General features: G+C 43.7%; 1 protein-coding gene across 1 annotated transcript; it reads right to left on the minus strand.

The window, feature by feature from the left end:
* Positions 1–241: 241 nt before the first annotated feature.
* Positions 242–26,337, minus strand: PAG1 (phosphoprotein membrane anchor with glycosphingolipid microdomains 1). Its single transcript, XM_047074070.1, has 6 exons — positions 26,132–26,337; positions 24,285–24,336; positions 19,981–20,077; positions 17,108–17,709; positions 13,322–13,381; positions 242–8,878 (listed from the first exon to the last, which is right to left on the minus strand). Exons 1-6 carry the CDS (start codon positions 26,254–26,256, stop codon positions 8,510–8,512), a joined length of 1,305 nt encoding a protein of 434 aa, XP_046930026.1. The 5' UTR covers positions 26,257–26,337; the 3' UTR covers positions 242–8,509.
* Between the last annotated feature and the right edge of the window lie 631 nt (positions 26,338–26,968).

Raw genomic sequence — 26,968 nt, forward strand, 5'->3', positions numbered from 1 at the left:
TTTTTATGTGGAAACAAGGGCAAGGAAAAGTCCAACAGCTTCTTCAAAGTCATCATAGAGCTGGGACTCAGACTCCTTTTCTGCAGTTTGCGATTCTAACCGCTACACTCTGTAGCCTGGTCATTGTCTTTCCTTTCACTTAGTGAACCGATCGCTAAAATCCCCAAACCCTGGTTATGCACGGAGGCATATAAACTAGCATTCCTGACCTTCCCACAATACCAAATGAGTTTTAACAAGCTTTTATATAAAACTGACTTTTATTGCAATTTAAAAAGAACAAAGACAATTTGATAAGTGCCTTTAATTACAATGTACCTGCTATTTACATGTAATTATACTTTTATACACAGCTTGAATAAGGTTCATTACATGTAAACTATAAGGTATTACAAGTTAAACTCCAGCCTTTTGGGAACATTCAGAATAGAAACACTACAGGCAGAAACACACAGAAATCAAATACCCATTTCAGTTCCTTAGGTACCATTACTGGATGAATGATCAAGATTTGGCCACAGAAGAGAATTGTAATTATGCACTGAGTTGAAACTTATTCTTAACATGACTAATAGTATTGCTATTATTTAAACTCTAAACATAACAATTGGATCATTAAAAACAATATAACTGTAATTTATATAGCACCTTTCTTCCAGAGATCAAAGCATTTGTATTTATATTATCTCATTTGTCCCCATAACATCCCCATGAGGTAGGCAATGGTTGGTATCATTATCCCCATTTTGCACATGGAGAAACTGAGGCACAGAGTAGTTAATTTGTTCAAGGTCACACAGTAAAGTCAATGCTGAAACAGGGATCACAGAGCTGTGAGCTCATCTCTGAATCCAATGTTTCTCTTTAAATTGTCGTCTCTTAGAATTTAATTCAAAACCTCAATTCACTTTTCCAAGAAGTGTGCATTTTTTTCTCCCATAAAAATTGTTGAAATACTATAGGTAAGAAACAAGCACTCTGGGGCAGATGACAGACTGATACCACACTCTTTTACTGAAGTCTTTTTGTTGGCTTTTAAAAATTATTATTATGAGGAGTTTCTTTTCCCAGTTTTACAACCAAGTTAGGTTTTTAAATGAAACACATGTGAAAGGATGTATCTGGTTGCCTAAAACTGTAGCTTTGGTAGCCATATTATGCTATCCATAAACCAGGCTTATTCCTGAGTTTACAAAGAAGAAAATGCCTAAAAATGATCGAAATCTTTGAGGTCATCCTTCTCATTTCTACACACTATGGTTTGCTCCTTAGGCTACTCAGGGTGGTAGACAGGGAGCTGGGATAATCTGTTTTCCAGAGACACAAACTGAGACGTGAGGAGTGGGAAGTCTTGCCCACGTCGCTTAGTTCAGATTTTATTCCTGCTCGCCAGGCCCCCCGTATCAAGTATGTAGTTGCTCCTCAGAAAAATATTTTTTAAATGTCAAAACCTGAGGCATAAATGCTTGTTGACTTGAACATAAAATTCAGCTTGTCTGACACTTTGCACATGCTTTTCCCTAAGAGGCAAGCCCTGCTAATGGTGCAGCCACACGTCCAGGACACCAGTAGTCAGCCACGGAGGAGCCTGTCGGAATGGTCTTAGTGTGGCTCCAGGAAAAACAAGAAAGCCTATCATCAAAAAATAAATGCAAAAAAAAAAAAAAAAAAAAAAAAAGGCAAGCAGGCTTACGGGACAGGTCAGAAACATCATGTCAGATTCATGTGTGGGTTTTACATTAAAAGTACCTAAAAAGGAATCTTCAGAGATAGACTTGGGCTTTTGGTTCTCGCCTCTTTACCTGGGGAAGGAACTGACTGCTGTCTTTCAGGGAAGCCTTGACTACCTAAATGGGAAGTTCAAGTTAAAAGTTTTTTTCTCCTTCTTCTGCTTAAAAAGGGAAAAAGAAAGTTTGCTTTAAACTCATGATTTCCAACTGCTGAGTTAAAAAACAAAACAAAACCAGACATTGTAATAAGACAGTTCTGAGGTATAAGACAGCCCCTGAGGCTCCAGGGGCTAAGACTGGTCTCGCTTTTAGTCTTAACCGCCCTAGCATGGGTGCCTAACTGGTATACTAGGTGAACTTTTAAAAATTAAATGTGTAAAGAGAATATCTGTTCTTTTAACTTGGCGGGGGGGGGGGGCGGTGGTGGAAATTACACTCTGGAATACCCATCCAAATAATTAACTATGACAACTTAGAGTGAAGTTAAAAAAAAAACAAAAAAACCCCAAACACATCCTGGATCCTTAGCTGTGTGGAAAGTGAGTGCTTAAAAGGGATCTGGTTTCTCACTTCAAACATCAGTTTGTCTACAAATGGCCAAGTTATTCTCAATATCTGGTAGCTCCCCGGTGAGATGCTTGACCATTCTTGTGTCCTTGAAGCCTGGCAAAGCAGACCAAACTACTTATAACTACCAGAATCCATAAGCACTGTCTCCCGAGGGAGGGAGTAAATGGCTATATGGCTAAAGAATATTACACTCAGCTTACTTTATAAGTGATTACGTCTTATAAGAAAGGGGTGTTTTTCCTTGAAAGGCTCAGCATCCTCCTACTTTACGGTCAAGTTATTGGTCTGTTATTCCAAGGATTTAACTCCACTGGAACTTAGGAGACACAGGCAGTCTAAAGCCTTATGAGGGACAGTGAGCTTACCCAGTTAGAGCACGGTGCTGATTTTTCTGCAGTTGTGACTCTGATTCTGGAGAATTTTTTAAAGTTCTTTTCCACGGCCCTGTAGTGCCAACCATTCTCATGAAAAATGTGGGCAGGTATGAACATGGTTTAGCAAAGCTCATGACCGTACCACCCAGCATCTGCTTCCCCAGGTGGACCCATGATCTTATCTCGGCAGCCTGGGACATAGGAACATGTGAGTCGGGCAGAGCTGTCCGCCCACCGGACAGTGGCAGGGAATGGTTCCATGCTGGCAGGCAGGATCCGTGATCTGAGGAGTGTGTCCATTTTGCAAAAGATGTGTTGGAACGGCCTATGAATAGCAGAGAGCAGCCAGGGTGGGGAGGGGGAACAGGTGTGGTGCTGTGCAAAGTGACAGAAGGTCACCTGTGCGGAAGGAGCCGAGGTAAGATCGGAAGAAATAGTGGCTTTGTGTCCCCGTTCTTTAGACTTGCTCCTTAAAAAGACTAGAGTAGTGGAGGGGAAAAATTAGAAGATGTTAAAGCCAGTGAGATATTTTCAGACTTAAAACAAGGTTTAAAAATGCCCAGTATCAGAAACAACTTTTTCCACTCTCTTGTGAATTAGACAACTTGACCATTATAAAGACCTTTTGAGACAATGAGTCAAAATGCCATTGTCATGAATTATTTTTGAGTCAGAGGAGCACTTTGAAACTGATCAGGACCACCTATGGGACAGTATGTCGCTTTCTTCTGAGAAACTATTTTTATGAGGAAAAAATGCATGGACAGTGAAATGCAAATTCCTATTTGTTTAGCTTTCAAACTTCCCCTGAAAACTTGAGGTGCATTAATAAAACAGGATATTTAAAAGGTAACAACAATGAAACCGTTGCCAATTTCATACACAGAAGTTTGAGGAATGACCATTACCAGCCTTTATCATCCATTACAGAAGGTGATCTAAGACAACCAGAGCATAATATATTTTTAAAAAATACCCACGGTATATAAGTGGTGAGCAAAGAAAAATCTAATTTGACTGCATTAAGATAAACAATTACCAAATGGAATGCTTAAAAGAGTTTCCTTTTTAATAAAAGTTACAACATTTCTCATTTCATCCGGCATTAAGAAAAACTGAAATAAAGAAGAACCTGGAAAAACAATGACTACTTTATAAATACCAGAGACTGGACGTAAACAGACCTAAAAATGAGCGATAGGAAAAAAACCCACTTATGAATATTTGTTCTCTTCTGGACCACGGTTTTTAAAATTTACTTTCATAATTCCAGATGAAGACTAGTCTATCACGGTTTCTGGACTGGTCTCTTTACGTCAAACGCTTTCTAGGTGTGTTGAACTTGTCCAATGCCACTGTCAAGAATACCGTGTTTACGAAAAGGTACAGCACACAGAGCACTACTACAGGACGAGGCGTATAGATTTCACTGCAAAAAGAAGGCGTATCTGAGATTATAGACACACGTTCCTATTTTTCACATCAGTCACTTACACCAAACGATACACTCGAGCTTCTCCCGGTTACACAGGACAGTAAGCCTGTCAGGATTTCCAGGAAAGAGCCGTCAGTACAGCTGTGCTTCCAGGGCCACCACGAAGCTGGCCGGGTACCAGACGCCGACACTTTTGGAAGAATGGCATCACTAGATCACACGGATTCAGTATTAACTAGTACAAGGAGCACTGGAAAAAAAAATGTCATTTACTCATTTACAAAATCCTAACTCAGTCTTGAACTGAAGCTCTGGGATGAGAGCATCTCAGAGCGGTTTTCTGCACGTCATGCTACATCACCGCTCGCTGGTTCTGCGGTAAACTCACACGGCCTTCTAAGGAAAATGAAATAAAATGCAGCCATGTGATAACGGGCCTCTGCTTCTGCTACCAGGTGTGTGTGGGGGGGTGGGGGTCACCTCCCTGTGGCTCTGTCCTGGCTCACATGGCTCTTGTTGCTTTCGGCCGAATCTCTTCTCAACACTGAGAACACTGAGAAGGACGCCTATTTACATTTCCTCCTGTCATGCTGAATATGCAATGAGCCACACACATTTAAAAAAAAAAAAACCAAGACAAAACTATTTTAAAACACCATTGGGTTTCAACGAAGAGAATTATGGACACAACTTAAAACCTGAATTTATTAATAAGAAAAATGTTATGAGGGTAACCTAGGAAGGCTTTCTTGTAATTACTGAGTGAAAACTATTGGGTAGCTTTTTTCTATTTTGCTTTTATGACAATAGTCATCACACTAGTAGGGGAGACATTCCAAAGACATCTTTATATATGTGTGTGTGTGTGTGTGTAAATATGTATAGGTATGTATGTATAGTATATGTACATGTATACACACAGTGTGTTACTGGTTAAAGTAAATAAATGCTCTAATTAAGAGAACGGAAGTCAAATACGAGAAATAGATACAGTGACAGCCTGAGGTTAAATTTTAGTTCTTTGTGGTGGCTACCTCTTGTTAGCACTTAATTAGAATTAACTCTTGGATTTTGAGGGCAGATACATCAGTAATTAGCCTTCTTCCACAAAAGACAGCAGTACCTTCAAAAGCTTTAATAAACCTAATGACGTAATTTAGTGGACAGGAAAGAAAATGTATGTGGCCCACATATTTGCAAAAATTACTTTCTTCTAGAATTTAAAATTTCCTTAAACATTTCACGTAAAATAGGTCATACTTTCCTGCTGACTGCATTTGAGAAATAGTAAAAACAGCATAAAAATTCTTCTAAACTTTCAAAATATCTGACTAAAAACAAAGATCCTGCCTTTAGGCAAGATGAGTTTACAATTCTGACTTACAGGACAAAAAACACTTCCTAAAACTTAGTTTATTTGTGTAATTTCACATAACGTAAGTTATAACAATGCATAATATGGATGTCAAAGTTGAATTTTAAAAATACTGTAAAAACTTTTCATAACTACCTTTCACAGATTTAAACTGTAACATTTAGCGGAACATGAAACTTTTTTACAGAAGCCATAGGCTTTTGTCCAACTCAAACACTAGCACAGATTTTCAATGAATAAAGTAAAAGTGACAAAATTTATGAAATACTGTACTTTAAGGTCAAAACCATGAGGATACATCAATACTGTAGTTCAGTGAGGTACCCAATGGTCTAAACAGCAAGCCTGCTCCCAAAGTTTACTCCGCTTCTCCCTGCCCCCCACCCCTCATGGATTGTGCTATTACTTCTTTTAGCATTTATGCCAGAGGGCCTTCTAGTTTCTTTTAAAATACACTTATAATACTTTAAATCACAACTTATTCTTAGCACAGATTCTCAAGTCAAGAGAGAGTTCGGTGCATATTTTATGGCTATATTGCATAGCCTTTATTTCAGAGCTTCTGGGGGAAATTCTGATAATGAAATTTCAAGATGATAGGACTATTTATAAAGAACTTTCCTCTCTGGAAATGATTTTACACTTTAGAGGTCATTCTCACCTCCCTGGCAATAAGTAAAGACATTATGAAATACAGTAAAACTTTGGAGTGGTCAAGCGCTCATAAAGGACATCACTGCAGCATGCACAATACTAGGTATGCGATGTGACAAGGCCGTCACCAAGTGCTAAAGGAACCCCAGGATGTAGAGATTGTGGGGTCAAACTCATTAATACCAAGTAAGCAATGAAAATCACCAGGCAAAACAGTGCTCATGAAAGATACGAATTCAGAGAACAAGGCCCACTTGCGGCACCTTCCTGATGAACCTTCCCCCCAATCCAAGGGTATTTCTGCCCTTATCTTCTAGTCAATGATGATTGTGCTTAGGCTCGAGAGGTCTTCATGGGAAAGACCAGGATGACCGAAACATAATGACAACCGACCGGTTTACCCCAACAAAGCTCACTTCACAATTTTCAGAAATGTATCACAGAGCAGTCACAAAATCAAGCCATGAATGCAAGGGATGGGAAAAAAACACGCCTGTGAGCTGGTCCCTACCGTTTGCAAGATGCCTCATCCTCCGAACGGCATCCTTTGTCATAATGAGTGAAAACAGCAAGAGTATTCAACCTGAAAAGCCAGACATGTCGCAGCAGCATTGAATAACTGCCTCTTTTTTCCCCCTTTGTCAGTGTAGGAAAAGGTCCCTTTCTGTAGCCACACTGTATAATAGCAGGTTCCTTTTAAAATGAAAAGTGAACAAGTTGCCCAATGTTGGCCTTATAAAGTCTAAAGAGATGATTAAATTCAAACCAGGCTGAGCTCTTAATCAGAGTTATTTCAGCCACTGATTTTTGTAAAATGAAGGGGAAAAAAGCCCCAATAGGCAATTTGCATTTGCAAGGACTGGCTTGCACAAACCATCACTGTTTTCTTAAACACGTAACTGAATCTTAATGGAATTATAAATACCTTCATGAGGTTAATAATGCAGACATCCCTAGTCATATTTCGTTCTTTCCATTGTTTTTGACCATTTCAAATATTTCAGTATTGCCCGCTGAACTCACTGAAAACGATCCTTTGTGTTTATTCTGCTGATTTCTCTAGTGAGCCAGATGACTTTGACCAGGAGCTCCAAGTACCATTTGAAAAGTTAAGTCTTGAAAAAACCTTCAGTATTTTAAACACTTGATTAGAAAAAAGATAACAGCTATGTGTAGTTACCTAGCTTATGTGCTTTATGGTGTCTTTTCAAAATGAGAGTATAAATCATTGTACACAAAATCAAAATAGTTAATATACATTTTTTTTCCGGCACTTTCTAGAAATTAGGCGTTAAACATAAAACATCTTATAAATTTATATAACAAAAATAAATGTTTACATTTTAATTTTAGATAGATTACCTTAGGGTAGCAGTTAACTTATGAAATCTCACACTGTTAGTGTGGCAGCAGAGAGCATCAGAAATACACATTCAAGTCCGCAGCCCTTCAGAGACGGATGCCATGGCTGCCGTCCAAATATGTGGTGTGTCCCAACATGGAGATTAAGGCTCTCTGTTTCAGAGAAATGAGCTCTGGGCTAAAACAAGTATAGAAGTACCACAATGTTCATTGAAAATACTGAAAAGGCTCTGAAGAGTTTCAAATACTGGGGGGGCACGCTTTGACTAGAAAAATAAAATAAAGCATCTAAAAATGACTTCAAGTACTTTGGGAGAGGCTGCCAATGTGGAGTGCCTAAATCAGAAGGAATGAAGACCTAAACCTAAGAGGCAGCCCCGGTCCTGTCCACCTGTAGTGGTCGTTTTTCCAGGTGCGGCTCTTGGAAGAGGCCTGTGAGCTGACAGGAACCAGCAACCACAGTTTCTTACCATCTTAAAATCCCTAAGTGGAAGGCAAGGGCCAAGCCTCGGGGGAGAATTTTCTCGGAATGAACCATTAGAAATCGGAAGATTTCACGGGGAAGAAATATTAGGGGCAGACAGGAAAAAAAAAAAAAAAAAGAAAGGAAGAAAAACCTGGCTCTTCTGAATGGCAGTATTTTAGGCAGGCGGGGTCGTGGTTCTTGATGAACGCAGTTCTTCCTTTCATCTTGGCTTTCCTCACGAATAGGATGAAACCACCGACAGCTGGGACCTTTCCAGAGGGCGAGGGTGCATGAAAGAGATGTGCTTGGGCGTGCGAGTGCCCCCTGCAGGCAGGGACGCACTCGGGTGCACTCGGTACGTACCTCACTGTTTCCGACCCTGCTAAACAGTCTCCACGTTTTCAGTCGTCTTCAGGTTACTGGAGCAGCATACAGAGTGTGGGTTGACAGAGCTTCTTGTTTCCCGCAGGAGTGCCCCCCAGGCGGCTGAGCCCTCCAGGCGGCTGAGCACACGGCATCTGGGGTTGGTTGTCTCCGGGGCTGCTAGAGCCTGGTGATGTCTCTGCACTGCTGCAAATCCCCAATGCTCTCATAGTCATTCTCCTTCGGGAGAAGGCCGCGGTGGCCATTGGTCTCTGGGGTGGCCTTTTCTTCCTCTCTGTTTAGAGCCTGTATTGCTTCATAATCGGGCTCGGGTTCCTCACTGGGTCTCACTGCTGCTGGAAGCATGCTACCGCTGTTTGGCGTTTTCTCGAAGTCTTTAACAGTCGCGTAGAGATCGTTACAGGAAGAGGGGGATCTCTGAGCAGCGCTTTGGATGGAGGTGTAGGTGGACTCTGGAGCTTTAAGAGACTGTCCCGATTTATTCCCTGACTGCCCAGGTTTATTTACTGATGAATACATGGCTGAGATCTAGAAAACAAAGGGTGAATTAAATAAATAAGCCTCAAGTTTGACTTCTTTCTCCCCCTTTACAGTAACAAGCTAGATATTTAGCACTATAGGCATGTGTATGCCCCTTTAAGATTTTTTTTTTGCCAATTCTCCCCAGCTTTAGTGAGATATTATTGACACATAGCATATGTAAGCTTAAGGTGTACAACATGGTAATTTGATACACATATATACTGTGAAATGATTACTACAAAGCTTAGTTAACTCCTTTGTTACCACTATGCGTGTGTGTGTGTCTGTATGTGGTGAAAACAATTAAGACCTACTCTTTCAACTTTCAAGTATGATAGTATACCACTGTTAATTATAGTCACCATGCTCTGTATCAGATCCCTGGAACTTACTCAGCTTACAGCTGGGAGTTTGTACCCTGTGACCAACATCTCCCCTTTCCCCTACTCCCCAGCCCCTGGCAACCACCATTCTACTTGCTATTTCTAAGAGTTTGGCTTTTTTAGATTCCACATCTATGTAGAACATATAGTATTTGGGTTTCTCTGTCTGACTTATTTCACTTGCATAATGTTCTCAAGGTCTATCCAAGTTGTCACAGAAGGTAGAATCTCTTTCACGAGTGAATAATATTCCACTGTGTGTGTATGTACATGTGTGTATACACACATTATATATATGTATATGTATATATTTAAAATGTATACACGTGGATATGTATCTCACATTTTCTTTATCCATTCATCAGTTGATGGATACTTAGGTTGTTTCCATGTCTTGACTATGGTGAATAATGCTGCTAAGAACCTGAGGGTACAGGTATGTCTTCAACACAGTGATTTCATCTCCTTCAGCTATATACCCAGAAGTGGGTTCTTCATGTGCTAATCCTGAAGTACATTACTAGAGAACAATTATATATGTTCAACTTTGTAAGTAGACCAGTCCTATGAACATAACCCCATGACAACCAGGTTCTCTCTGGGTCTTCGGGAAGGAGGAGAGCAGGCAGAATGAGGCCCCCAGGACCTGACTACAGTATCATGTTTTACTCGATTTCCACATCAGAATAGTTCACCTGGGGAAAAAAAAAAGCTCTACTGCTTTAAGGAAAAAGGAAGAAGACAGATGTTAGATGAATGGTTCTCAAAAGGCAGGCTTCGAACTGGCAGCAGCAGGATCTGGGTCCCATCCTAGAAGCACTGAATCAGAAACTCTGGGGACGGGGCCCAGCACTCTGTGCTGATTTTGATGCCCACTAAAGTGTGAGAACCCCCGAATTAGACCGTTTGGTTCACTCTTTCTGCATCGAAGTGGTCTGAAAAGTAGCTCCTGGATTCTGGCTGGCAATCTACTTCTACCTGTAAAAGCCTCATTTTCCATTAATTTTCAACTTCATTGCATATTACTGGTTAAATAGACATTTACAGATGGGGATAAGTTTTCACCAGTGGGAAAAATCCATTCTTACTTGCAACCAGCCAACCCAGAAATGAAATTTGGGGACAATTCACTTACAGGGCCCTCTTTCCTACTGAAAGCGTGGGCTATTTTCCGGACACCCCTACTCAGTCTCATTAACATACTCCATATAACCTCTACTATCAAGAGGGATTTAATTTTCTTTGGTAATGATAGATTAAACACACTGATTAAGAGACATTTGTGTGTGTGTGTGTGTGTAGGGGGGGGTATTATTGTTAGAAACCACGGCTGGAAATAAGTAGAAATATCCTTCATTACCTTCATTGGCCATAATGATTGATTTATTCAAATACCCAGGAAATAAATGAACATGCCTCCTGACAGATGCTTGGCTTCCCAAGTGCGGAGAGATATTTCCTTGCTTTCACATATCTTACATACTGTGGATGAAGTTTCCAGCTGGCCTCAAAAGCTTCTTAAGACAGGCCTGCCGCATGTTAACTGGTCATTTGCATGAGAACTTTTCACTACAGGCTGGTGGCTCTGTTTCGCCAGGCCTTGACAATCCGAAGATTTAAAACCAGAGGAATCATCTTTGGGAAATTCTGCCATGCTGGTCTGACCTGTCTAGTGAATAGTAAATTAACATTCTCACCTTAGAGATCTGAATGGAAAATTACTCTTGAAATGAAGAATGATAATTTCTTTGAAATTAGGAAGAATAAATCACCTGCTTTTCACAGTGAGGTGCAAACATATGGAACTTATTATCTAAAAGGTCGTCCAAGCCAAAAATGTGGACAGATTATAAAGGGTGAATCATGGATGACAGTGAAGAGGGGAGCCAGCAAAGTAGAAATGCACTCTGTGCCCTCAGGGGCAACACTGAAGAGGACAAACACCATTTCCTGCCCTGTACCGATGACGGGGGCACACTGCAGCTTCTCTCCTCAACTTTCCTCCCCACGATGCCTGCCATTTAATGTTCCACTCTTTGCAATTACTTGGGTTTTCTTGGCCTTTACACTCTTTTTTAAAAAGTTAAAGGCTCTTTCATTAACTTGCAAGTTAATATTGTCTCTGGGCATGAGCCTAGTGTGCAGAGAATGTTGAGAATCTTTCATAAGTGTTAACATTTACAAGTCTTCTGATGTTCGGGTATCTACCTTCTAGGACTATGATTTCCATTTCGTATACAGGTTCCTTTCAAGCCCTGCTGCTATTTAGTGTCACAAGTTTTCTCTTTTAAATTTTTTTTAACGTTTATTTATTTTTGAGAGAGAGAGAGGGTATGAATGGGGGAGGGTCAGAGAGAGAGGGAGACACAGAATCTGAACCAGGCTCCAGGCTCTGAGCTGTTAGCACAGAGCCTGATGCGGGGCTCGAACTCACGCACCGCGAGATCATGACCTGAGCCGAAGTCGGACGCTTAACCGACTGAGCCACCCAGGCGCCCCTACAATTCTTCTCTTTTAAATCTCTCATCTTTATTATTTAGGCTGCAAATTGTTATTATGTTCTTATAAATTACCCTCTTCCTTTCCCCCATTTCTCTTCCTATAACCAACCCTTTCCCATCATTCTGTTAAATTGGGATAATTGTACTTAAAACTCATGTCTCAGTGTCTGTCTGGACTGGCTAACACTATAGTACAAAAATACAAAAAGAAGTGACTTCCATAATTATTTTTTGTAAAGCAGCTTCCTAAAATGAATACATGTGAATCACCGTTCTTTAATCTATGTTAAAAATTCATCAGTATAACTAGGTCCTATTTTCCCAAACCACAAACAATGTAAGATTAGAAGAAAAGTAATTTAAATTTTTACATAGTCTCAACTTTATTTTAAAGGATTTGTTTCCAGATCTCTCATATATTCTTCTTTTTGGTCCCAAGTGGGATGGCCCTGGTGCAGTGGGGACAACAGACTGCTAGAAGAAGGTGAAGGCGCCACCAGGCTGGTGAGGGGCGGGCACAGTGGACACGGACAGAGCAGCATGTGAAGGAAACCCTTTGGAGGTAGAATTCAGGGGATCTGCTACTGCCTGAGTCTGAGGACATAGAGGAAATGGGGGTGTCATGGATGATGCCCAGGATTTTGGCTCATATGAACAGGTGGCTAGATCGCAGGTCCTTTCCCTGGGGCAAGAAACACAGAAGCACGTGGGCAACATTGCCTATGGGAAGCTCTCTGCTCTTTGAACTCCCAATGTGGGATTGTAGTCTATTTCATTTTTTAATACTCTACACAAAGTCCTATGATGTGAGGGGATGTCCCTGCATATGTATGTCATTTTCCTACATGCACAAAATTTACCATGCTAGGAATTCCAGATAGAAGCTATATACAGCCAGATAAATTGAGGTGTTCAGCTCTCTGAGCCTAGCTTGATATAATAACATATATACCGGCTTGTACGATTTTGACGCTTCACTGAAAAGTTTAGCTGGTGAATATTTAGCCTAGGTACTTGGAAGAAGACGGTGCTTTCTTGTTGGCTGCTATGTCTGACTGTTGCTGCAGCCTGGAATTGTACTTCCCGGAGTTAGTTACCTGCTCTCTGCCTCCATATTCCTCATTAAAACCTTCCCCCTCCACTTCCCAGGCTGGATTAAATTCCTTACACCCACCTGTTCCAGTTTCCTGTGTTTTCCAACCCATGATTAAGTGCCTTCGAAGGTGGACTTCCTTCCTGACTGCTCACTAAAGCTCTCGCACTTAAATCTCTCTCTTGTCATTCTATTTTCTCCCCTCCTCTTCCTACCTTTTTTTTCTGTTCCTTCTTTCCTACTCTGTTTCTTTCACTTAGATGACCTGTTCATCCTGTCTTCCTTTTTCTCCTACCATCTCCCAGTCACTTGAGCCACTATAAAGCCAACATTCCCAAATCCTGGCCTCCACACATATGCTTAAGAGTATTTCAGCTTTTTCAGAGAAGAGTCACATAACAGTGCATTTATTCAGGGAGAAACGCTCTATTCTTTAAAGTTTTCTGGTTATTTAAAAAGCAACAAAACTCACCTCCTCTTCTGTGAGAGTTGGGTCCTCTTCCCGGGACTTGTACGACAATGAACTAAATCTCTGTTAAAACAAACACAGACCAAGGGAAGATATAGTTTGAAGTCAATAATCCAGCCTTTCTTTTGCATTTGTTTTGACACATCTATAAAAATGTTTTCAAATGATTTTTAGGGAAGATATTATTTTCTACAAAGAAATTATGTCAAGGGGTGCCTGGGTGGCTCCGTCAGTTAAGTATCCGACTTGGGCTCAGGTCATGATCTCACGGTTTGAGTTGGAACCCTGCATTGGGCTCTGTGATGACAGCTCAGCCCTCCCCCACTTGCACTCTGTCTCTGTCTCTCAAAAATAAACATTAAAAGAAGAAACACTAATAAAAGAAATGCTGTCAAGCAACTAACACTTACAAACACTTGTAAAAAATCTATTGTGTTGGGGCGCCTGGGTGGCTCAGACGGTTGAGCATCTGACTCTTGATTTCGGGGCAGGTCATGATCCCAGGATCGTGGGATCAAGTCACATGTCAGGCTCCGTGCTGACTGTGGAGCCTGCTTGAGATTTTCTCTCTCCTTCTACCCCTCTCCCCCTCTTGTATCTATTGTACAATGTTTTTCAATACCCAGTAGTATTAAATACCCAATGCCCTTCCTGGTCACTGGTGAATTCAACCTTCAGGTGGGTTCTTAGCACTGCTCTGTGTTGGACCACCCTTGCCAGTATACCTGGTCCCTGCTCAGCTGTTTACTTCCCACCTTCCCCTCCCTCCCCAGGCCCCAATACTTCCTCCCCCATCCTCACTCTTACCTGGTGACCTGGAGAAAACTGAAGAAATCAGAAATTTCTAGGAACTTATACCCTACCCCACCCCCATCTCTGCATTCACGAATTGTCCTTCCTCCCTGTCACCAAAGAACTCTTCAAGCCCCTCTTAAAGGTGATCCCCTCCTCTTATGCAGGAGATCCTGCCCCCTCACATCTACTCATGAACATTCACTCCAGCAAGTCTCCCATTCAGTTTATATCATCAGCTTTTCCCTCACTGTGAAATCATTCCCACCCACGTGAAACCATGCTGTTATTTTTCTGACTCTGAAAACAAAACAAACCAACCCTTCTTCCAGTTCCATCTATGGCCTCATCCCTTTATAGCAAAAGCTCTTAAAAGACTTGTCTAAAAAAGTTGCTCAAATAATGTTTCTCCTCCTATTCTCTCTCTAAACCATTTCAGTCAAGTTTCTGCCTCTGACACTCCAGGACACCAATGTCCATCATGTGACTAATGTGACTGTCAATCCTCAGCCCTCATCATTCCTGACCCGTTGCTGCGTTTGCCACAGTGGCCACTTCCCTGTCCCTGAACCTTCTTCAAATGGCTTCCAGGACACTGAACTTTCCTGTTTTTCTTTCCTATTTAGGTGTCCTCTGCTCGTTCCTTTTCTTTCCTAGACCTGCGCCCTGGGAACTCTTCTAGTTGTCATTTACACTCAATCAGTGATCTCATTCCCCCCTTAAAGCAATGTCATGGCTGTAAGAAAAAATTTCTGCCGATGACTTCCAAGTGTACAAATCCAACCCAGACCTTTTCTCCTAAATCCCCTCATCCATCCAGCTGCTCTCTGCTGTTTCTACTCAGACATCCAGTATGTATCTCAAACGAAACATGTCCAGCACCGAATACGCAATTTTCTCCAAAAACCTGCCTGCCTGCAGCCCTCTCCATTTCAGTGAATGGTGACTCCATCTTGGTAGCGGCTCAGGCCAAACCTGGGACTCATCATTATCTTTTCTTTCTTTCATCACACATCTGGTCCACCAACCAATCTCTTGGCTCCAGCTTAGCTTCTCCCATTACTTCTGTCCTGTTCTAAGCCACCATCATCTCTTGTCTGGTCTGTGAGAATGGCCACCTGGTGTTCCTCCTTGCTCCTCCCTTTACAGTTGAATCTGACAGTACAGTCAGGGGCATCTTTGCCAAAGATCCAAAGAGTCATCCCTTCTTCTCAAGATTTTCTAATGACCCCTGTTTTATTCAGATTATGAGTAAAGGCCACACAGGATTGGGCCCCTAGTTACCTTCCTCTCTACTACCCTTTCCTCTCCAGCCACACCTGTCCCGCTCCTCTCCCTTGGACAGGCCGGCCGGGCTCCAGCCTCAGGCCCTTCACACTGGCCATTCCCTCCGCTCTTCCCCCAAATGTATACAACTCATTCTCTCACCTCCTTGAACGTTTTATTCAAATGCCACCTTCACAGTAGGCATACCCTGACCACTTGATTCATAATTGTACTCACTCCACTTTCCTAATCCTCCTTATTTTGTTCTAATTTTTCCCTATAAACCTTAAAGCCTTCTAAAGTGCCATATACTTTAGTTTTGTGCATATTTATGTCTCTCCCCACTAAAATGTAAGCTCCACTGGAGCAGGAAGTTTTGTTCAGAAGTTTTGCTCACTAGTGGATTCTCAGCACCTAGAAGATTATGTGGCACGTAGTAGGTGCTTGCAAAAATCTTGTGCATGAATAAAAAAATGAATGAATATTAAATATTTCAAGTTATCTGAGTTGCTTAAAATTAAGATTGTTTATATGAAGATGATGGGTTATTCATTCTTGTATTACTATTGATTCCCAGATGGGTATTTCCATTTTCTAATGGGATATCTGGAGAACTGCTTAGTGGTAGTGGTTAGACAATTGACCTTATCTTTCAAGTGCTTATAAGTAAAAAAAGCTTGAATTTTTTTTAGGCATAATAGACTTTACATTAGTTTTATTATCTCTGGTTATATGAAGGGCAAAACAATAGACCGCACTTTTGCATTTAGGACTAGGTTCATGAACACTCTTATTGGGGCTCTCAACAGCTGATTTCACAGATAATATGAAAAGTTGAAACGCATTCAGAGAATACCACAAAGAATGACTTACTGGGTATAACCTATATAGCCACAGCCAGGGTTCACATTTTGATCATAAACTCCAGATGTTTTTTTAAGGCTACAACTGTATTGACTGACTAACCCCTACTTGTCCTTCCCACCAAAACCTGAGATGAGAACCTTGCTTTTTCCTGTGGAGAGGACAGAAATCAGATAATAGTTGACTAAAGAAGACTGGGCCTGGTTAAATCCCAAGGAGATACTGACAACTGGAAATGTGAATTTCAAGTTATTGTGGCTCATACATCCAGTTATCAGAAACAGGTAAGGCCCGGGGATTGTTAATACATTTGAGAGCTTTGTTGAGTATCTAACCTTAAGAGTTATTGGCTATTGTTTTGAAATTGTCACAAAATAAAATCTTTTACTTGATTTTATATAGAAGTATGCATATAATCAGATACAACCAGTGGCAACTGTGAGTCTGTTCCCTCTGTGTGTGTTCCTATGCTCTGACTTCTGGGATCACCATGCTGCTTGAGGCAGCAGCAAAAGAAAAGGCTAAACACGGGGCAAACAGTCTAGTTTCCATTTAAATTCCTGGTCTTCAAAATGAAGACAGTAATACTTAGCCCCAATTAGATAGGATGTAAAAACTGGAAAATATCCAAGTAAGGGGCCAAGAGAAAATATTTTACAAACATGAGTTTTTAGCATTTTATTATTTGGAAGGGCGGGGGGGGGGGCGGGGAGAGCCACACACAGAATGATGAAGCAGCTTTCATCATTCAACGAACCTGAAAGTGTTTATATGTATTTTCCAGAATGATGTGCCAGTAAAAGCCCCAAGATCAGCTAGATTCCTAATCGTGACAAAAGCACATGAAGCACAAACATGGGGGCCTACCTTGTTGGTTTCACTGGTCCCCTCTGTGGCTCCTTCGTCTCCTGTCTTGCTCTCTCTCTTCTCCTGAAGGTTTTCATTCTCATCCAGAAGTTTAACGGGGACAGGTGGTGGGGCTTCCTCTTCCAGATCGCATGAATTTCCAAGAACAGTCTCTGCATTAACACTCTGTCGACATTTTTTGTTTCTGTCCACCGAGGCATACTCAGCAAAGTCTGCTTGGGGGGCTTGAGGCCCCGGAAGCTCTTTCAAAGCGGAAGTTGACTTTGACCTGCTGCCATGGCCTTTCCCTGGGTTCACAGCTGCCGCCACCTCCTTAATTTCTTTCACAGTTTCATACAAGCAGTCCTCCACCATATTTTCTTGGGAGGAACTATCCTTGAGTACTTCGTACGGCCCTTCCGTCCCCAGGCCCTGGTCCCCATCCACGGCTCTCGCGTTGAGCATCATGTCCACGGCGCTGTCAGGAGGAATTCTGGGCAGTTCCCGGCTCTGATGACATTTTGGCTTCCCTGAGCTGTCCTGGGAGTCCAGCAGATCTGAAGCTGAGGTCTGGACTTCCTCATAATGTTGCATGCAGGTCAGAGTACTGTCTTCTGAAAGAACTAAGGCAGCAGAAGTATTAAAAATGAGGAAAGACAGTTCTTTAAATAATTATTACAGTGAATTGGATAATGCAAGGTTAGGTTAAATCAAGGTGCTTTTTATTGGACTCTAAACTGCAAATTACAGATGGTATGATTGTTACTTGATATTCTTATTTCAACCACAGTTGAAACTAAAACCAGCTATTACATCTTTCTGATACAATATTTAATAAGTTGTCTTGGCTATTAATTTGGTTCACAGTTACTTTCATTGCTTATTGGTGGGACTCTGGTAGGCAGAGTGCCTAACGTGACCAGAGGAAGAAAGTGATATTCCCTGGAGCCAGACCGTGAGTGGCTGGGCACCAAAATGGGGGGCATGTATGGTGGCCACTTTCCCTGGCCTTACCGGCCTCCTCCCGTTTGGAGGGAATAACTGGAAACCATTCCCTTTCAGTGGTCACTTTTGTTTGACAGACATGATGGAAACAAGGGGGCAAAAATGTGCCCTAAACCAGTGTAACAAAGGGACTGCACACCTGTGCCTCTTCCTTCCATCTCACTGCCCTTCCCCCTACCATTTCTACCTCAAATTAGAAAATCCAAATGTGAAATCCTTCGATTTGCACAGAAATGTTACTGTGTGAAACCATTCAGTCATGTTTTCTGAGTGCCTACTGTGTGCCAGAGATGGTTGGAGTACATCAACAAAGCCAGCCCCGCCCTTCTGATACCTACATTGTAGTGAACAAGTTATTAAATTACTGTTGTTCTATTGTATGTTCTTTATATACTATCTATTCTTCATGTGTAAGCATAAAAAGTATAAGTATATACGAATAAATGTGTACTAAAATATGTATATTTATATTCATACATCTATCTTACATGCTCCTTATATAATATATAGTTCTTATATACGATATATAGTCTTTACATATGTACGTATGTGTGTGTTTATAACTTATGAGTTTTAATCTTCATGGACTAGACTGGGATTCTCTGAGACCCCTGCAGCCCAGGACAGTGTCTGACACAACGGCAGGTACCACCCTAGGTTTACTTACTCATCACAGAGGGGTTGAACTTTTGCCCTCTGGCCCCAGACATGTGTCATGGTGGTCAGAGAACAAGCACTGGAGTCTGCAGATTCTGGGGTAGATACTGCCCCCCCCCCACTCCCCGAGTTTCCTTAGCAGGACACGGGGTACAGGACAACCTCCTACCTCAGGTGAAAGCACTTTGTAAACTGGACAGTGTGAAGCAAGTGTAGTTGCTATTTTTGTCAGGGACAGCACTCCGTGCGTGCAACAGGCGGTGTGCAGAGTGGATCCAGAGGTGTGCCCAGCACTCAGATTACAGATCGTCAGCACACTGACTGTGATCTCAGGCAAATTATGAGCCTCTCCATGGCGGGCAGAATTATGGCCTCCAAAAGGTGTCCATGTCCTACCCTCTGGAACCTGTGTATGTGTGTGTTATGCTACGTGGCCAGGGAGGAATTAAGGATACAGGTGAACTATCAGCTGACCCCGAGAAGGAGAGTAGCCTGGGTCACCCAGGTGGGCCCAACGTAATCATGAGATTTTTTTTTTTTAATGTTTATTTATTTTTGAGAGAGAGTAGGGGAGAGGGGAGAGAGAGAGGATCTAAAGCGGGTTCTGAGCTGTCAGCACAGAGCCTGATGTAGGGCTCTAACTCATGAGCCGTGAGATCATGACCTGAGCTGAAGTCAGATGCTGAACCAACTGAGCCACCCAGGCGCCCCAAGAGTCCCTTTAAGTGACAGAGTGGGGCAAGAGAGTTGGGAAGGCTAGGAATCAAGAAATGCAGGCAGTCTCTAGGAGCTGAAACAGGTAAGGGAACAGATTCACCCCTAGAGCCTCCAGGAAGAAGTGCATTTCTGCTGGTACTTTAAAGCCGTAAGTTAATACATTTCAGTTCTTCTAAGGCACCAAGTTTGTGGTGATCTGTCGAAGCAGCAATGTGCTGCAGTTTCTTCACCTCTAAGCTGTGGACAGTAACAACAGCTATCTTACAGGGAGTGAGAATATTAATGTCAGTAATCTTATAGTAGTTGTGTGGATGAGTTAGTATACAAACAGATCTTAGAGCAATGGCACAGAGAAACCAATTAATAAATACTAGCTTTTCATCCAAATGAGAGGACATTCACTAAAACTGGTAGAATACCAAGAGTGGGCAAGAACACATTTGCTCATTTTTGAGCTACGTTTTTTGAAATGTGATGGGGTCTGCATGGAAAGCTCGTATTTTTGCATAACTTACTGTCCCCATTGGTGAGTATTCCGTTCTGTTCACTGCTGGCAGGTGCATCTGTGGCCAGGCTAGTTATTGAGCGGCTGAACATCTCCTTGTCAGAAGGCTGCAAAACAAACATACCACATGAACAATCAGACTGCGGGCAGAGGAGAGTGGCCATGGCTTTTTCTAAAAATTAAAACCGCAGCAACAAAAACCCAAATCCACTTAAACTAAGTGAAATTAAAATTGAATTGCTAGTCACACTTTGAATGCTCATCAGCTACGGGTGGCTAGTGGTTACTGCAGATCAGGTACAGACCACTTCCATCACCGTGGAAAGCTCTACTGGACAGAATTGTTCTAGAATCTTTGGGGGCACTGGGAATCTTCAAGACCATTTGCAGAGCTTTCCACCTGGGGTCTCCAACCGGGCTACAGGTAGGTCATGAGGGATCAGTCCCCTTAGCTTAAGGTGAGAAGGTGGCCAAAAGGCCCAGTGCTGGTCAGAACTGACCCCAGCAGAGAGCAGCCGCATCCTTCCTTATACCACAGGCTCTGTAAAATGCTGTTTTTTTTAAAAAAATTTAATTTTAGGGGTGCCTGCATGGCTCAGTTGGATAAACGTCTGACTTTGGCTCAGGTCATGATCTCATGGTTCATGTTTGAGCTCCACGTCGGGCTCTGTGCTGACAGTTCAGATCCTGGAGCCTGCTTTGGATTCTTTGTCTCCTTCTCTCTGCCCCTGTCCTGCTTGTGTTCTCTCTTTCTCAAAAGGAAACATTAAAAAAATTAAAAACATTTTAAAAATTTTATTTTAGACAGAACATGTGCGCATGTGATCAGAGAAGAGGGGCAGAGAGAGAGAGAGAGAGAGAGAGAGAGAATCTTAAGCAGACTCCACACTCAGTGAGGAGCCTGATGTGCATGGGGTTTGATTCCATGACCCTGTTATGACCTGAGCTGAAATCAAGAGTCAGATACTGAACCACCCAGGCGACCCACAAAATGCTATTCTTAAAGGCATGCCACACCAAGACAAATATGCCATCTGAAGGGAAGAGGCTTAAGTCTGGTCGAAGACAGATACTATAATCGATTTCTGAGACTTTCATAACCAGCCAAGTCTCTGCTTTAAGGTTCACAAGAACAATCACGTTAAATAGTAGGTTTGCAAATCTTTCTCATTCTCACAAATTCTGGATGCTTGGAGGGAAGAAAGTCATTGAAGGTTTTTTCTACTGGGCTCGAATACGGAGATACTATATGGAATAAATAAGTAATCAGAAAGCACATGTTTCTTTAAATGCCCAACTGGTTCCATGTAGCAGCCTGAATCACTGCTAATGTGACCTGTCCCCAAATCCTTCTCGCAGAATACAGTGTGCATGACCCAGGAGGCCACACTTGGCCTATGTTCCAGGATTCCACAGGGAAATTCTGATATAAACAGCACCAGAAGCTTGGCTAGTTGGCCTCACAAATTCTCTGACTTCTTACTGGGAACCAGGTAATAATAATAATAATAATAATAATAATAATAATAATAATACAGCAAATAGCTCATGCTATGTCATGAACCCTTAACTGAGAGTCCGCTGTTTCAGTTTCACGCTGCTCCTGAGTGAAGGGTGCCAGGAGGTGGGTCATTGCGTAAGGACGCCAGGAGCTTACGGTGCAGGCTCTCATATCCCAGAAAGGTTGCACCCAGACAGGAGTCAGGTGTGAGGGGGGGAAGCTCCCAGTTCGGCTCATCACAGCATAAGTACCCATCGCTGCTGAAGCAGCATAACCTGGGTCCTAGCCACCACTTCTCCTCTCAGCTTCCATGAGAAAGTGCCCCCAGAGGAGCCTGGAGTGAGCCTCCCTCTCTCTGTGGCACAAGAAGCAAACTTCAGGACACCCCCATGCCTCTGGATCTTTTCAGGCTAGGCTTTAGTGGTGGCCCATCTGGGGCTTAGGAGGGAGCAAGGATGTACAAGAGCTGGGATCAGGCGAGGCTGACTTGGGGGGCTTCTTTGGTCTAAGTGGCGAATCTGCAAGTTGAATAAGATCGAGCAGCTGAGAGAGAAGCTCTTAAAGAGAGCCGGGTGGAAGGCTGTGGTGGGTGTGTGTGAGCTCACGTACCACGGCCCGTGTGAACACGTGCTTTTGCGTGCTCTCCCCCACACGTTTGTAGAAGAGAGGCTGTGCGGTTATTAGTTAAGGATACGGCACGGAACGGCCTGCGTTTTCCTTTCATCCCCCGTGCCACTACCTTCGACCTCGTCCCTGACCCTGGGCCACGCAGGCATTGAAGGTCTGCAGCAGGAGTTCTCACGCTGGGGCACGCATCAGAACCACACGGCAGGGGGGCTTGCTGACGGCTCCCTGGGCCCCACCAGGGGTATAGCAGCACAGGGAAGGAATCTGGGAGGAGGACAGAGACAGAAGCCCTTCCTCTAGCCCCAACCGGCACCAAGGAGCATGGGGGGTGGTGAAGAAAGCCAGGACCAGGGACCTACGTGTGGGAGAAGCAACCGCAGAGCTAACTCCCCATCTCCCCCAACTTTTTAAAAAACATTTGTTATTTATTTAGAGAGAGAGAGGGTGCACACGTGTATGTGTGCATGGGCTGGGGAGGGGCAGACTGAGGGGGGATAGAGAGGATCCCAAGCAGGCTTTGCCCTGTCAGTGCAGAGCCCGACATGGGGCTCGAACTCACAGACCATGAAATCGTGACCTGAGCCTAAATCAAGAGTTGCACAGGGCGCCTGGGAGGCTCAGTGGGTTAAGCATCTGACTTCAGCTCAGGTCATGATCTTCCCATTCGTGAGTCTGAGCCCTGCATGGGGTTCTGTGCCGACGGCTCAGAGCCTGGAGCCTGCTTCACATTCTGTGTTTGTGTGTGTGTCTCTCTCTCTCTCTGCCCCTCCCCTGCTTGCACTCTGTCTCTCAAAAATAAACAAACATTTATAAAAAAAGAGTGGGAGGCTTAATCGACTGAGCCACCAAGGCGCCCCTCCACCCTCTCGATGCCACCACAGCAGCGATCTGTGCTCTGTGCGCTGGACGGGGGCGCTGTGCACAGCTGAGAAGTGGAGTTGACAGCCAGAGACTGGAATGGGGGTAAGAAAGAGGGTAAAGGGAGAGCTGAGAACACAGAACAGCAGCGGGTGAGGTGTGCGTGCAGAGGAGGAGGCAAGGACACCCCAGGGGCTCCCGGAGGAGAGAAGCCCCAACAACTCCAGCCTGCTTGGGATACAAGAGCCTTGCACGCCCTTGGTGGGGGACGGTGACTGGGCCCGGAGACGCCTCTGTCTGCTGGCTGCCTATTTCACACCCTCTTCCCGACGGCAGATTTTGCCTGATCTTAAGGAATTATGTCAGCGAACGGAGACACCTTCTCTGTTTTAGCACCTCCATGGGGCTCGAGCAAGACTGACGAAGTCAGCCCTGTGAATACGGGGTGGCCCCCTCCCCAGCTGCTGGAAGTGCTCAGCCAGGTAAGGGCATGACCCCGACACTCAGGGTGCTCCTCACCAGGGTGGGTCTAAGAGCCCCTTGTGGCTCAACAGCACCCCATGTGAGAGCTGTGGAAACCCAGCCAGGCCACATCGAGGCCGACGGGGGTCCTACCTTTTGGTTAGCTTCATGACCAGCTGTTACTGGTTGAACTGGATACTCCCCAAACTTCAGAGGTGAAGTCCTAACCTCCGATACCTTAGGAATGTGACCTTATTTGGAACAGGGTCCTTGCAGATGAAACTCAATAAGATGAGGTCACATTGGAGTCCTTACCAAACGAGGAAGCTTGGACAGAGACATGCAGAGGAAAGACCACATGGAGAGACACAGGGAGAAGACCACGCGGAGCGGCAAACCCCCAGAAGCTGGGAGACAGGCCTGGAACAGATTCACCCTCCAGGCTCTCAGAAGAGCCAGCCAACCCCACTGATACCTGGATCTCCATTTCTGGCCTCCAGAACGTCAAGACAATACATTTGGTATTGAAGCCCCACTGTTTGTGATCCTTTGTTATGCAGCCCTAGCAAACCAATACTAGGCTGGAGCTGGGCAGGGGCTCCCTGCAGTAGGTTGGCGTGCTCTCAGGATCCTTCCGGCAACAGCACGATTGCATCCATTTCTGAAACTCTCCCAACCAACCCGGCTAATTGCACAGGCCTCTAGCCACGCTGAGTAACAGTCCTTCAGAGGGAGGACTCTAGGCAGCCAGTTAACTCTGGTGAGCTCCTTCCCTCGGTTTCCCTCAGGTTGCCAGCTTGTGGGAACACACTTAGATAAGTGGCCGGTGTTCGAAAGCACACACAGACATGTGTATATGGGCTCACCACGTTCATCAGGTTCTCGTGGTCCCCGCTGTGCTGTCTCGGCTTCTTTTCTCTGAAATGGAAGAGAAAACATTGCTGTAACGTCAAACGTGCCGTCTAAGATCAAACAGATGCTCCCCTTGGCTATCTGAATATTTGTCCACATTTAAATCTTTTAGGATCCTGGTTTGTTTTGCCAAAGAAGCAAAAGCTGGATCGTGACTCCATCAGTCCTTTGCAGGCATCAGGGTCTGAGGGGGGTCAAGTCACAGCATGAGACCCGTCACCTCTCTAGCTCTCTTTCTCCCAGAGTAGAAAATACAAGTTCACAAGAGGACTGAGGCACATTCCTGAGCAGAAACTTGTCTCGACTCTACAATGCTAGAAATAATTTTACCTGTTTTTTCCCTTTTTTAAAAGAAAATCCAGACAAACTCAGAGTCGACTACCCAGTGCAATGGGACTGGGAAAAAAATGAAAGAAAACACAAATTTTGGCACGTTGGGAAGGATACATGCTCTCAGGATGAGTCATATGTACTTCCAGTCTATGGAAAAGTCCATCGAATAAAAATAGAATTTATTTTTACTCAGGACAGTCTAAGGAAAGCCATCCGTACTAGAGAATACATGTCCCACATTTGTCAAGGCAACAGTGACGCCTAGTGGGAGTGTAAATAATTACAGGCAGGCCCTCCCTAGTCCAGGGGAGCAAACTCCACCAGCCTCTATTTTTGCACCTTCCTGAGCAGACTCAGATCCAGCTGTAGAGCTCCAGGTCTAAACTGGGAGGAGACTGGAAGGCTACTTGGTTGGGAGGGTCTGACTTTCCTCTTCTTGACAGAGACTTCAGGGTAGGAAATCCTGTCAGATTTGTAAATGACCCTTGTTGGGTCTCTCCTGAAGTTACTGAGAGGAAGGTTTGGAGGTAGACTGGCTGGTTTGCTCCAGCCCCACGGCACCAATCTGCCAGGAGGCTGCATGTATCCTTCTTATTTTACAATTTTAACATTTATTCATTTTTGAGAGAGCGAGAGAGAGAGCAAGCAGGGGAGAGGCAGAAAAAGAGGGAGACACAGAATCCGAAGCAGCCTCCAGGTTCTGAGCTGGCAGCGCAGAGCCTGACATGGGGCTCGAACTCACGGACCACGAGATCATGACCTGAGCCGAAGTCGGATGCTTAACTTACTGAGCCACCCAGGCGCTCCTGCAAAATATCCTAACAGCGTCTGAACACCTGGGAAATCACTCCCAACATGTTAGAAAGACCTCTGGTTCTGAGCAAAGAGCTTTTATTGGGGGGGGGGGGGTACAGACATTCCAAATGAGGGAGACATGGAAGGGGAGAAGAAGCATAACTCTAAAAACAACCAAGATGATTATTTCATCTCTCTTCTAGGAAAATTAATGTTTCTTAAGAAATTGCAGTTCTAGATCACAAAACTTGAATGGTCCTTTCAAACCACGTAATAGCAATTATAATCAGTAACTGTCAAGTGGCAGCAAAGAGTATCTTTCATGCACATCATACTAAGATTTCCAAATGTCCATCGACAGGAAAACACAATATAAATTTTAACAACGATGTGCTCAAAAGAACGGCAAGAATTTCATTTTGGGAAGTTTCGTATACAAGGGTTCTCCCAGTTGCTCCTGAGCAAAATCAAGCATGGATTTTCATTCGATGAATACAAAAAACGTCCTGAGATGCTCTGCAGCACAGAAGCTAGTTAACTTTAGAAACACAGGGGTTTCTGTCAATGTCTGTGTAGCGGGATTCTGTTTATAACGTGCTTTTCCTACGAAGAATCTTCTGGGCACAGGGAACGGGTTATTTCAAGGTTCTGGCAGATACACAGGAGATCTCACCTGTCACAACTGGAGCACAGAAAGACGAGGAAACTGATGAGGAAGAAAGTGACGAGAGCCGCCAAACTGCCCCACAGGACCACCTGCATCTGTCCGCTGCTCAGCACGCTCCCCGAAGGTCCCATGGCGGGAGCAAGAAGTGGCACAAGCTGGTGGGTCAGTCAGTCCTTCACAGGTGGTAACATGGGCACAGAGTGCTTCGTCCTCCTGCGGAGAGACCACTGTGTTTTGAGACAGCTTCTCACGTGAAGTGACACAATCTTGTGATTAGTGCATGTCAGGAGGAGGCCTTAGAGCAAAGGCAAGGATGTGTGTGCGGGACGCCCTGCACTCACCTGGACACCTGCCTCGGGGCAAGTCCCCTCTGTTGTCCAGGCCTTTGTTTTCCTAACCTAAAAACGTACAGTGGGAATGCACGAGTACCCAGCAGTGCTTGAGGCAATGCGTGGCTTGTTAGTTTGCTATGTTTGGGGACAGATTCTTAATGTCCTCAAATAAAATTCCACATAGTCCATAGCAAGTAAGTGCTTGGATTTTTTTTTTCCACAGAGCGGTGTAAAGCATTTATTATAGCTTTCACAAAAATGCAGTTCACATTTCCCCACCTATCTCCCTAGCTCCCAAACCTACTTTTCTTCGAGAAGGTCTAAGGCCAATACAATTAACGAAAGAGAATGTCTTTTATTCACTTCCGTAACAGTTATCTACTGTGAATATGTAACTGTTTTCAGGGCCGGCTCTCACTGTGCTTCTGCGAGCCCTCAGTAAGTACATTTTCAAATGAACAGATGAAAGTATGTGCTAAGAATACATCACCAGCAGTAAATAAGACCTATT

Source organism: Lynx rufus, unplaced genomic scaffold, assembly GCF_022079265.1.
Source record: "Lynx rufus isolate CCGP_SWC_20201006 ecotype Redwood Valley unplaced genomic scaffold, mLynRuf1.p SCAF_12, whole genome shotgun sequence".
Lineage (NCBI taxonomy): Eukaryota > Metazoa > Chordata > Mammalia > Carnivora > Felidae > Lynx > Lynx rufus.

Excerpts from the sequence above, each read along its gene's own strand:
- PAG1 (XM_047074070.1), bottom strand. The coding sequence starts at position 26,256 with ATGGGACCTTCGGGGAGCGTGCTGAGCAGCGGACAGATGCAGGTGGTC. Across the intron at positions 24,337-26,131 it reads CTGTGCTCCAGTTGTGACAG|AGAAAAGAAGCCGAGACAGC; the intron begins GTGAGATCTCCT and ends CTTCCATTTCAG. Across the intron at positions 8,879-13,321 it reads CAACTCTCACAGAAGAGGAG|ATCTCAGCCATGTATTCATC; the intron begins GTGAGTTTTGTT and ends TTTGTTTTCTAG.